General features: G+C 32.5%; 1 protein-coding gene across 1 annotated transcript; it reads right to left on the reverse strand.

The window, feature by feature from the left end:
• Window positions 1–1,407: 1,407 nt before the first annotated feature.
• On the reverse strand, window positions 1,408–12,383 carry LOC108199464 (ADP-ribosylation factor-like protein 2). The gene is made up of 7 exons (XM_017367320.2): window positions 12,222–12,383; window positions 5,949–6,041; window positions 4,759–4,985; window positions 4,568–4,678; window positions 4,305–4,467; window positions 2,499–2,579; window positions 1,408–1,772 (listed from the first exon to the last, which is right to left on the reverse strand). The coding sequence occupies exons 3-7, from the start codon at window positions 4,821–4,823 to the stop codon at window positions 1,635–1,637; spliced, it is 558 nt and encodes a 185-aa protein (XP_017222809.1). The 5' UTR covers window positions 4,824–4,985; window positions 5,949–6,041; window positions 12,222–12,383; the 3' UTR covers window positions 1,408–1,634.
• Window positions 12,384–13,187: the final 804 nt, after the last annotated feature.

Genomic DNA, 13,187 nt, shown 5'->3' on the forward strand with positions numbered 1-13,187 from the left:
ATAAAAGATAATAATATATGAGCTTTAACCTTACCCCTTATTCTTGAAATCTATATATAATTATAAATATGTTGTTATTCCATTCCTTGAATATCAAAATAAGTATTAAATATTTAGTTATACAGGTCTATAAACAAAATTTTATTTTATAATAATAATTGATATCTTTGAGTCCGTTTGGATTATTTAAAAAAACGACTTCTTACTTGAGAAACAGTGGAGTAGAAATGAAAAGTAAATTAGTAAATATAAGTTATTAAATTGTTTGGAAAAAAAGTAGAAGTTGTAAAAAAAAAAAAAAAAACTAACATTTTTACTTCTAAATTTTTTCTCACGAATTCTTAAAAATACTTTTTAATTATTTACACAAACGAGTCAAGAAAACAAAAATAATACCTTCTGCGTCTCTGGCCCAAACACGGGCTCTATTCTCAACTATGATGAAACAACGTGCTTATAAATATCAGCCCGTCCTCTTATCGGGAGCCAGTTTTTCTGCCCAAACATGGGCTCTATTCTCAACTGTCATGAAACAACGTGCTTTCAAATATCAGTCGGTCCTCTTGTTGGGAGCCCGTAAAAAAAAACTGTTTATCAAAAAATAGCAAGAGGACATAATTTTGAAAGCCACCTAAACCCCGTGAGGTGCATCCGTAAAATCTCATGGACCCCATTTAAAAATTTAAGTAAATATCATAATTTTCAAAATTTTGTTCATGTGATATTAAAGCACTTACCAATTTTGATGTATGATGAGAGACAAGTCCAGCAGTACAACATGATTCAATCACCACCATATTGTTAAAAGAGGTATTTATATATCCGAAATGAAAATTTATAATTGTGCAAAGTTCATTTCTCTGTTTAGTTTTAAAATTACAGTCGGTCGGATGATAATTTATAATTACATAGGTTGGAAGATACCATCTGTGTGTTTCCAACACTGCAAGTAAAAGATTTGCAACCTGCAATTAATATTACTTTGTAATACGTATTTTAAGCTTAGCAGAGTTCGATATCAGAATTATGTAACTGAATATTGAAAATTACTAAGAACTCAACAAGATTATAACAAATGAAAAAAGTAACTAGATTGTGGGTTCTGCACATCCACTAGCAACCAGAAGACCACCATATATAACCTAGATCACATAGATTTGGTTTAAAAGGGTAGGAAAAGAAAATGAAATTTCACACAGGTCCCAAAAAACTTGTATTAATTGGCATAAAAGTAATAATACTGAGAACCAGACATAATATACGAGTCCAAAGAGAGTTGATGAAAAGTACATTTCCGCAAAAACTCACAATTTCTGCCAGATAGTGAGGAGATGAGACTTGATTAAACCAATCACCTCCAGGAATTACATAGGCTTCAGCTTGTTTACATAAAATAGATTAAACAAATAGCATAAATAAATTTGTATCCATTCCTTGCTCAATATATGAATTTTGGAAAGCCATGCAAACAAAATTTGTAAGTCATACAACTTATCTCCCTTGTCAAGGCATCCCAAATACCTCCAACCGAAGTAAAAGGGAGCCTAACCACAACAAGCAAATTTTCTTCAATCTCGAATAAGTTAATATACATGTCTGTACATGAGCAAGTATAATACCTATTTGAAAAAGATTCAGTCGAGTACATAAATTCGAGAAGCGATGTCCTGAACCAACCAATCAAAACCTTCCAGCAGGCCCATTCCAGTGTAAGCACTACATCCTACAATTTTCCAGTGTCTGGTCTTATCCATGGCTTCCAAATTAAGGACCTGCATATAAATATATGATATAAGCATAAATGCACTAGAATTAATACTTCAAAATATGATGCTTGATTCAGAGACCCTACAGAATGCTGCTTTCTTGATGCGGATAAGAGTGTGTAAAAAGCATTTTGCAGTTAAAGATGTAATAATTTCTTATAAACTAAGTTTACCAAGTTTCTTCTATATTCCATTCAGATTGTTCTTTCCAAATATAAAATAGTAATAACAGGATTGTGAGGATTCCCAAAGAGGTACATGAGGGAATCTGCTTTGAACAGCATAATTACAAACTGATGTCTAACCATCATGAAATTTCACCAAAATATATGCTCTACCTAATCATCACACTTCAAACTGCAGGAAAATGAAAAAAAACAAAGCCAACTCTCTAAAAGACTAAAATAAAAGCCTTTAAAAAAGCTACTTGCTTCAACTACGAAACTGAAACAGCAAAATGCAACTATCATATAGCATACGAGTGCAAGTGTGCAGCTATAATCACATCATCATATTTGAAATCAATGAAAGCAATTATACATATCATGTTAATATTATTTTTAATGCTTATAAGAAGTCACGTATCTAACTACAAGTAAATGTAATGCCTTTATGAAACTATCTTTCGAACATAATTTTCACTTATCAATTATCAGTGCACACAAAACATGAAAATCTGAAACTGTAGGAGCATGTCAACTTCTGTAATGTGAACTTAAAAATATGGCTTACTTTAGCTATTTCTTCTGGGGACAGAGCACCTTGTATGTCCTGCTTATTCGCCAAAATGAGTAGTGATGATCCAGATAGCCTCTGTTATACAAACAGAAAGTAAAAAAACCATGTCTAGCCGGAAATTTTAAACCTTGATTTGATTATTGCGTTACAATTATGAATGCTGAATTTCAGAAGCCAATAATGTTCACACATGTCCGGATTTGTAAAGTTATTGTGCATATCCGAACAAAAGAAATATACAGTACTGAAGATTGATGGGGTTACATGCACTACACTTCTTAATTGATAACTTATTATCCTCTATATTACAAACTATTAAGTAATGAAATCCCCCCCCCCCCCCCCCCCACACTCCATTCAAATTTACTTGATCACGGTTTTACTATTGCAACTGATACATAAACCTCCAAATTAAAGAATTTATTGCACTTCACAGTTCACACCCTAAAACTGTGTACGGAAACACTTTGGTGCCAATATAACAAATTAAAAACAGTTTGAAACCCATAAAATATAACAAGCTTGCAAATTGCACCTCTTTAGTCATACAGCTGTTAAGCATCTTTTGTTAACATTAGATTGGAGGGATATTTATGTAATTACATAAATATATTAACTTTTAATTGTATAAATATTATGAGATTACATAATATTTATGAAATTACATAATTCTTTGAACACATATCAAGTATGTGAAAATAGATAAGTCAGCCCCTACTTCACATTCAGGCATAATCAGGAATTTAAAGCCACCAGCTCACAATGCAAAGAAAGTGCCCTTAAGTACTGAACCTGAAAATTACACTTCTGGAATTGGAAATTTTACCTCCATGAAAAAGCTGGAGGAAGCTCAAATGAAAACGGAAACATAACAACCTTACATACAAGAAGCCGTGGAAGCAATCAGTTGGAACCATTATTGGTCATTTTGTATGAGTTTCTATTAATTTTTTGGCATTGTTATTATCAGGCGGAACAATTTATAGTAATGTTACTCATCATTTTAAATGGTCATATGCAATGGTAAGAACAATATGAGACTGTCATCTGTTAATTTTGTTGAACAATTTGGAACCTGCATCTGTTTATGTTGTTTCTAAATCCTTGGTGTTTTGCTATTTATAATAGCTTTAAAGAATAAAAGGCTGTTATGTAATGTACCACTATAGTGATTGCTGGCAAATCCAATATGTAATTCTATGACCTAATTTACACAAGCACTTCTCATCCATGTATCTAATCTGATAAAGGAGAGAGATGGAAGAAGATGAGTAGAGGATTCTTATGTGCACATATAGCATATATACTTGTATAGTGGAATAATGGGTGAAATAACCATCATTCCTCTCCCCCCAATTTACCCTTCAGCAAAGTAACGCTAACTGTTAGTTTTGATGGGAAAAGTGCAACCTGAAAGTTTTCTAGGTTCCAAAGTGTTTCGCTTTATAATATCCACACCAAAATGTTTCACAAACATAGTTCTAAGATATAAAGTGCAGTAAACTCTAATTTAATTACTAAGTTAATATTGCAAAATGCCCACGCTGCACTACAGCACTACTAACCAGACACTAGCAGCATTACATTATTGAAATACCCACACTGCACTACTAACCAGATACATTATTAAGTTAATATTGCAAACCACCAACATTCTAGATTATGTACAAAATGTAAAGCAGATTTTTAGTCAGAGAATGTCGTATATATGTCACCGGAGAACAAAAGACAACAAACGCCACCAGCAATAAGTAAGAACTTGCAAAGTTTTAAAATCATTCCTCCTAAACTAAAACATACCTCCTCCTTCAACAGATTGTCGAGTTCAAATTTACAATCATCAAGTCGTCTAAGATCCGAACTATCAACAACCCACACCAAGCCATCCGTCTGCTCAAAGTAATTCCTCCAATAAGACCGTATAGTCTTCTGCCCCCCAACATCCCATATATTAAGCACATACCTACAAACACCAAACCAGATCATAACACAACCCAAATTTCAAAAATAAACCAATGCCCACCACATGTTCGATAATGTCTGAAAGAAAAACAAAAACATACTTGCTGTAAGTAATAGTCTTGATATTGAACCCAAGAGTAGGGCTAATAACACTTGTGTCTTCACCATTAAGCTTCAGAACAATCGTTGTTTTCCCTGAGTTATCTAGCCCTCTGCATTATATAAACATACTGAATTACAAATGAGAACACACACATATATACACAAAATAGCATTTGGGGTGAAGACGTACACCATGAGGATACGCATTTCTTTTTCTTTTTTCTTGATCTTGCGAATAATACTGAGGAGCCCCATTGGAGGTATGCAGATCTCGTGACTGATTAAATGACCAAACTAGCTTCGACGAGAATGGTTTTAATTGGATTCTCCACGACCTAGCTGAACGGGGTCGGGTCACTATTCTCTTATCTTCCGGTGGTCGGAGCCTCGGAGGATGTAAGATGGTAGACTTTTTTTCTATGTAAGTTGGTATACTGGTAGTAAGTTTTAAGAAATTTAAACTAGCATAATAACCCGTGCAAGGCACGGGTATTGGTCTAGCATCGGACCCTCTACTGTGTTATTGACATTGCTTGCAGATATTTGTATTTTTGGCTATGTGATATTGGTATCAGTTATCTAAAACTTTTAATATAATGGGAGTGCTTAATTTCAGAAAGATATAAAAAGGAGGCAAAATGAAAGTCCTTAATTTATCATTTAATCATGAAGTTGGTTGATGAAAAAGGGTGATAAATATTCAAAAGAAGGCAAAATAAAAGTCTAGGCGGGGGGTTTCTTATGTTTCAGTTTTCATTAGCATTGAGAGTCGACTATATCTTGTGTAATATCAATAACATACTTGTAAATCACTTTGACATCATAACACCAAAAAAATTATCAAGTTAGTAAAAATAATATCGCAAACAAAGACACAGTTCATGGCAGGTTGCCTCCACGTTTGACTATTTCAGTAGAAATTTTTTTATTTACAATAATTATGTATCCATATTAGGGCAACTTTGCAGGAAATAGTCGATTGCGTGTTTGCATATTAGGAGTTAGGACTTAAGGCATGAGTAATGATACAAAACTGATGAACTGATTTTTATAATGGAACAGAACAAAACTACAGGGTTGAAAGCATATCTGATATATCCAACTATATCACACACATTCATTAATATAAAAAGATTAGAATATAATTTTGGTAGATGTTTGAGTGTCTTTTAAACTTGAACAATAATGATAAAGGGTGTTGTAGGATGACAATTATATACCAAATACTTGACAAAAGTTTGCAACACTTCAATAGAAAAGGCCACAGAGAGAAATAAAACAAATGATGCAAACCTAGATGAAACGCATGTGCCCAAAACATGAGTAATGGGATCTACATTGTTTGCAGTATATATACATATAAGTAGGGCAGTGACTGACTTGAAAAGGGTCAAGTGATCCTTTGTTTCTTGTTGAAATGCACCAGCAGTCTAGAACTATTATATCCTTTTCATCGCCAATACCAACCAAAACCTGTAAAAAAAACTAGGTTATACATAAAACCAAGTGTAAAACTTAATATGCATACTGTTTTTGTAATATAGTCTAAATATTACAGCAAGTCCCGTATGAGTTGAACTAATCATAAGTTCGGGAAGTTTTGTGCAAAACCCCTTCAAGATGCTCTGAGACTTTGCACGAAAGAATGAACGGAACACTGAGAACAATATTTAAGGTGGACTGTCCAATGTAAGGGGCAGAGTGAAAGATGAAGAGAGCTAAAAGAACTACTGTAAAATCCTGTGATTTTATTTATTTATTTAAATGTTTCTATTTAATTAGTATTGTTATTATGAGTTAGATATTAGATTTAGATTGTTTGTATTTATATATTTAAATTTTAGTATTAATTGGAAGTTTCTAGAATTTATTTTCGTGTTAGTTATTTTGAATAATAAAGTAGAGAAGATTCTTTATTGATGGAAAGAAGTGTGGAATTATTTTCGAAAATTGAAATCTTTTTGAGAAGACCTTATATTTGGAAATTGGTTTATGAGGTGGAGAAAATTGTGGCCCAAGTTTGGAAATTACTATTTGCAATTTGGTTTTATGTGCTATATAAGAATCCCTCTAGAATCTGAATAAGTCGTACAGTACTTTACGTGGACGGGTATGTTTTCTTTTCTCTTCGATCTTTGCAAGTATATGTTGATTTGAGATATTGATTTCTTGTTTCTTGTCATGTGTATTTGATGTGAATATATCTTGTTTGCCTATTTGTTTATTCTGAAATTCGTACATAGCAATTTCTGTGAATCAGTTGGGTTGTAAAAATCGTAGTAAATTGAAAATTGATCGGATTTTGTTGATTCTGGACATTCTGAAAAGCTCCTTTCGTTATCTACAACTTTTGTCTCAGGACTTATTTCGCAATTATCAGTGTATCTATGCTAAAAATCACATTCTTTGTTACCCTTCTGTTCTTAGTCGCGAAACTTTTTCCCATGTTCAAAAATTCGCTATAAATTGATCGTATGTCAAAAATTTACTCATGATACCAATCTGAAAAGCTTGAGATATATTATTTCGTTATCAGTCATATCCATTTGTTGTTTAAATTTATCTAATTATCTAAACTGACTTACAAAGATTCAGGGCTGTTTATACCTTTCTGCTGAGTTGTTCCGTGTTTAAAAATTTGTATTTCCCTCGTTATTTGTCATAAAATTGTGATCTTTACCAATTCTGAAACCTCGGAGAATGCTCTTTAAGTGTTTAGTTATAGTCTAATTGATATCAGTTTGTTTGCTTTGTGAAAATCTGCTTTGAATGTAAACTGCTCCTGAGTAAAATTCTGCTCTGTTACTTGAATTTCTAAAATTCATAACTAATTCGTTATCTGTCGGTTTATTATGAATCTGGTCATTTTGGAATTCTTGTTGAATGTACTTTAATTCTACAGTTGACTATTTTCTCATATTCAGAAGTTATCTTTGGTTAATATTGAGATTTGTAACAGCATGCATGTTATTTATCTTATTCGATAAATGAAAATGTGTTAATTGTTATTATTTGTTAAAGTTTGATTTTGTTAAGACTTGTTACGTGACTTGCTCTTTATTGTTTAAGATGTACTATAAGTTAATTATGTTTTGTTTATTAATTAAATGTATAGGCTTTGTTCGTGTTATTAATTTCGGATTTTAAGTGTCGGCTTTGAGGTAAGTACTTTTTGACTTACTTTTATTTTTGAAAAGATATTTTGATTTTGTGAATTTCGGATGTTTGTTATGAGATATAAGAATTCTGTTTCGAAAGTTTATAAAATATAAGACATGAGAATCTTTGAAGACCCAGTCTCTACGTTTCGAACTCGTTCGTAATTACGCTATAGTTCCGGAACTAGACTTAGATACCCTTAGTAGGCGCACAAGTGTGCAACTTTAGATACCTGCTAAGGGCGCGTGATTATTGAACTTTAGATACCGGTCACTGGGTAAGTGTGGCAAAAGAATAAGAATAAGATCCCGGTCACTGGGAAAGTGTGACCGTAGAGCAAGACTGTGGTATTGATAAGATTTTTGTTTCTGTTTTTGCCTCTCTTTTAAATTTTGATTGGTTTTAAAATATAAACTGTGGGTTGGATTTGCTTTTACAAGTGTTTTTAAAATTATTATTGTTTTGAGGAACAATGTTTTATAAAAACACCCACAGATTTCGAGATTAATTGTTGGTCAAATTGTTACTTGCTGAGCTGTGTAGCTCATCCCCTTTTACAGTTTTTCAGGTTTGATTTAAAAGCGAGTTGATGTGCATTGGAATTGGAGTTCGATGATATGAGATTTCGGATAAGTTTGACACGTGGATTTATAGATTTTAGCTGCGCCTTTGTAATAGTTACCTTTGTAATCGGATTTTGGATTAATAAATTGTGTTGTATTTTAGTTTTGGAGTTAGTTTTAATATTCCGAAAAGTCGGGATGTTACAGTTGGTATCCAGAGCAGGCTGTCCTTCGGAGTGTGTTAGGTATGGGACTAGCTCATTCCCTAGGGTGCGATCCGAGTACTGAGGTTCAAGTTTGGCTTGTCAATGGTTAGTGAGTTTTTAGTTGTGTGTCTTGACTTTTAAGATAGGATTTTGGAGAATAGATTTGGGAGAATTTGGGGACCAAATTCTTTTTAAGGGGGGTAGAATGTAAAATCCTGTGATTTTATTTATTTATTTAAATGTTTCTATTTAATTAGTATTGTTATTATGAGTTAGATATTAGATTTAGATTGTTTGTATTTATATATTTAAATTTTAGTATTAATTGGAAGTTTCTAGAATTTATTTTCGTGTTAGTTATTTTGAATAATAAAGTAGAGAAGATTCTTTATTGATGGAAAGAAGTGTGGAATTATTTTCGAAAATTGAAATCTTTTTGAGAAGACCTTATATTTGGAAATTGGTTTATGAGGTGGAGAAAATTGTGGCCCAAGTTTGGAAATTACTATTTGCAATTTGGTTTTATGTGCTATATAAGAATCCCTCTAGAATCTGAATAAGTCGTACAGTACTTTACGTGGACGGGTATGTTTTCTTTTCTCTTCGATCTTTGCAAGTATATGTTGATTTGAGATATTGATTTCTTGTTTCTTGTCATGTGTATTTGATGTGAATATATCTTGTTTGCCTATTTGTTTATTCTGAAATTCGTACATAGCAATTTCTGTGAATCAGTTGGGTTGTAAAAATCGTAGTAAATTGAAAATTGATCGGATTTTGTTGATTCTGGACATTCTGAAAAGCTCCTTTCGTTATCTACAACTTTTGTCTCAGGACTTATTTCGCAATTATCAGTGTATCTATGCTAAAAATCACATTCTTTGTTACCCTTCTGTTCTTAGTCGCGAAACTTTTTCCCATGTTCAAAAATTCGCTATAAATTGATCGTATGTCAAAAATTTACTCATGATACCAATCTGAAAAGCTTGAGATATATTATTTCGTTATCAGTCATATCCATTTGTTGTTTAAATTTATCTAATTATCTAAACTGACTTACAAAGATTCAGGGCTGTTTATACCTTTCTGCTGAGTTGTTCCGTGTTTAAAAATTTGTATTTCCCTCGTTATTTGTCATAAAATTGTGATCTTTACCAATTCTGAAACCTCGGAGAATGCTCTTTAAGTGTTTAGTTATAGTCTAATTGATATCAGTTTGTTTGCTTTGTGAAAATCTGCTTTGAATGTAAACTGCTCCTGAGTAAAATTCTGCTCTGTTACTTGAATTTCTAAAATTCATAACTAATTCGTTATCTGTCGGTTTATTATGAATCTGGTCATTTTGGAATTCTTGTTGAATGTACTTTAATTCTACAGTTGACTATTTTCTCATATTCAGAAGTTATCTTTGGTTAATATTGAGATTTGTAACAGCATGCATGTTATTTATCTTATTCGATAAATGAAAATGTGTTAATTGTTATTATTTGTTAAAGTTTGATTTTGTTAAGACTTGTTACGTGACTTGCTCTTTATTGTTTAAGATGTACTATAAGTTAATTATGTTTTGTTTATTAATTAAATGTATAGGCTTTGTTCGTGTTATTAATTTCGGATTTTAAGTGTCGGCTTTGAGGTAAGTACTTTTTGACTTACTTTTATTTTTGAAAAGATATTTTGATTTTGTGAATTTCGGATGTTTGTTATGAGATATAAGAATTCTGTTTCGAAAGTTTATAAAATATAAGACATGAGAATCTTTGAAGACCCAGTCTCTACGTTTCGAACTCGTTCGTAATTACGCTATAGTTCCGGAACTAGACTTAGATACCCTTAGTAGGCGCACAAGTGTGCAACTTTAGATACCTGCTAAGGGCGCGTGATTATTGAACTTTAGATACCGGTCACTGGGTAAGTGTGGCAAAAGAATAAGAATAAGATCCCGGTCACTGGGAAAGTGTGACCGTAGAGCAAGACTGTGGTATTGATAAGATTTTTGTTTCTGTTTTTGCCTCTCTTTTAAATTTTGATTGGTTTTAAAATATAAACTGTGGGTTGGATTTGCTTTTACAAGTGTTTTTAAAATTATTATTGTTTTGAGGAACAATGTTTTATAAAAACACCCACAGATTTCGAGATTAATTGTTGGTCAAATTGTTACTTGCTGAGCTGTGTAGCTCATCCCCTTTTACAGTTTTTCAGGTTTGATTTAAAAGCGAGTTGATGTGCATTGGAATTGGAGTTCGATGATATGAGATTTCGGATAAGTTTGACACGTGGATTTATAGATTTTAGCTGCGCCTTTGTAATAGTTACCTTTGTAATCGGATTTTGGATTAATAAATTGTGTTGTATTTTAGTTTTGGAGTTAGTTTTAATATTCCGAAAAGTCGGGATGTTACAACTACTCCCTCCGTCCCTCTGGGATGTATACGTTTGGAATGGACACGAAGACTAAGAAAAGTGTATAAAGTAGTGTAAAGTGATGAGAAAGAAAAAGAAAAGTAGGTAAAGTGGCGGGACCCATAAATATTTAATTGATAGATTTGAAAAAGTAGATGGAAGTAGTGGGTGGGTGGGATTTTTATATTAGAAAAGTTTACTATTTTAGGAAAGTTTTGAAATGTATAAAATTGAATGGGACATCCCGAAAAAGAAAGTGTGTAGAAATCAAAGGGGCGGAGGGAGTATTCCTCAATAAAATTCGCAAGTTGGAATTAAACCATTGTTAAATTGCTAGACCTGATCTCTACTGTAATTATATTTTTGTAATGGCCAGATCTCTAATTTAAACTTTAATGAATGCAAAGAAGCAAAAGAGAACATAGCAATTGTGGTAGCACAAAAATAATTAAATTTAATTATTTTTAACCTAAATTTATTCATTCACTCCAACGGAGCACAAGAGAACCCAAACAAGTAATTTTTCCGGGTGATAATGACCGAGCAAATGAAGCAAGCATAGATTATGGCAAGAACATTGAGGTGCACAATGTAAACGCACCCACCCCAAGCCCAATGTAACCAGAACCAATTTGCTGAGCAGTGATACTGCGAGGCCATACCCAACAGACCCAAGAGAAGTATGTATTTTTGCATAAAATTAAGCCCTTCAAATTTCCAAAAAAAGCATTGTTTTTAATGCAAGTGTGTATTCGATTGAGATTTTAATGCATTGTTTTTAGTCTATGGATTTTAATGGATTGTATGGGATTTTGATTTTTTGCGGATTCTTGATGAAATGTCGCAGAGTTGATAGGATTTAGGTATAATACTTCAAAATCCCATTGAATTTGGTGGGATTTCAAAAAACTTAAAATACACTGAAGAATGCCACAAAATCCATCATTTTATGAAATGAAAAAAAATCCATCAGCATTTGAATACCATCAGATTTTAATGGATTTTAAACAATCCCAATTGAATACCTCAAGATTTTAATGGATTTCAAACAATCCCAATCGAATACCCTCGGATTTCATAAATGCAAAAAAATGCTTTAAAATCCCAATCCAATACACCCCTCTAAAGCTATTATTGTATGTATTTGGTTCAGACAAAGTATCAAGCACTTTGTGGGCACGCAAACATATATGGACACGGTACATATATACACACGGTGAGGATTTAACAAAATTTTAGAAAAAGTACTAATCAATTCAATCATTGCTCAAGCCGTGAATCAAATCAAAGGGTACAATTGAGCAGTTTAAACACAATATTACCTCAGAAGGGTAACTTCTCAGGCTTATGTTTTCTCCTGCACAATCTCTTTCTCTTCCTGTTTCTTCCACCGAATCGTTCCTGCCTGCTCTCGCGGTTACCTCCAACCCCTCTATTACTTTTTTTTTTTAATAAAGAACCCCCTCTATTACTTATTATTGCATCTAATATTTAATTCTGCTTAAATATTTTTTATTTAATCAATTAGACGTTACAGTTATCATAATTTATCTATTAACACGATTTTTAATAGATTTTAAAGTGAAGGTGGGTCAAATCACCCCCTTATTAGTGAAATTTATCGAGGGTGCTATATCTGTTTGTTTTGACATGATATGTTATTTACTTTAAAATTTTACTAGAAAGCCAAAAAAATTATGGACATTTCTTCTTTAGTACGATTATAAATTTTTATAAATGCTTCTCAGTTTTTTATAAATACTTCTCGTTTACACAAATGAGTCATGCAAGATGGAAACCGACTTTTTATGATAATAAGTCATGAGTGGCTGCTGCCAAACAGCCCCACAATTAATTCTATGAACGTAGTTGAACATGGTATTATCATAAAATTTATTATAGTTCTGTGAGTGTTGGAACCAAAAAAAATAGCCGACAATATAAGAAAATTTGAACATGTGTGCCGTTTGCAAATTTTTATACTATAAACCAAACCAAACATACTCAGTATATCCTGCTTAGAGCAGGGTCTGAGAAGAGTAAGATGTACGCAGACCATGCGGTAGACCCTTAAAAGTAGAGACCGTGAAGATCCCTGATTTAGTGCACGATAAATAAAACAGTGTGAAATATAATATTAATATAATACTTAGCTCATGCCCTTCATTACATGAGACTTACTTAAACAGTTTTGTTTGTCGATGATGGGTAACAATTTGATTTCAAAACGGAGGATAAGAACTGCCATTACACACTTTCTTGAATTAACTTGATTCCTTATGTAATCC

The sequence above is a fragment of the Daucus carota genome, chromosome 1 (genome assembly GCF_001625215.2).
Source record: "Daucus carota subsp. sativus chromosome 1, DH1 v3.0, whole genome shotgun sequence".
In the NCBI taxonomy this organism is placed as follows: domain Eukaryota; kingdom Viridiplantae; phylum Streptophyta; class Magnoliopsida; order Apiales; family Apiaceae; genus Daucus; species Daucus carota.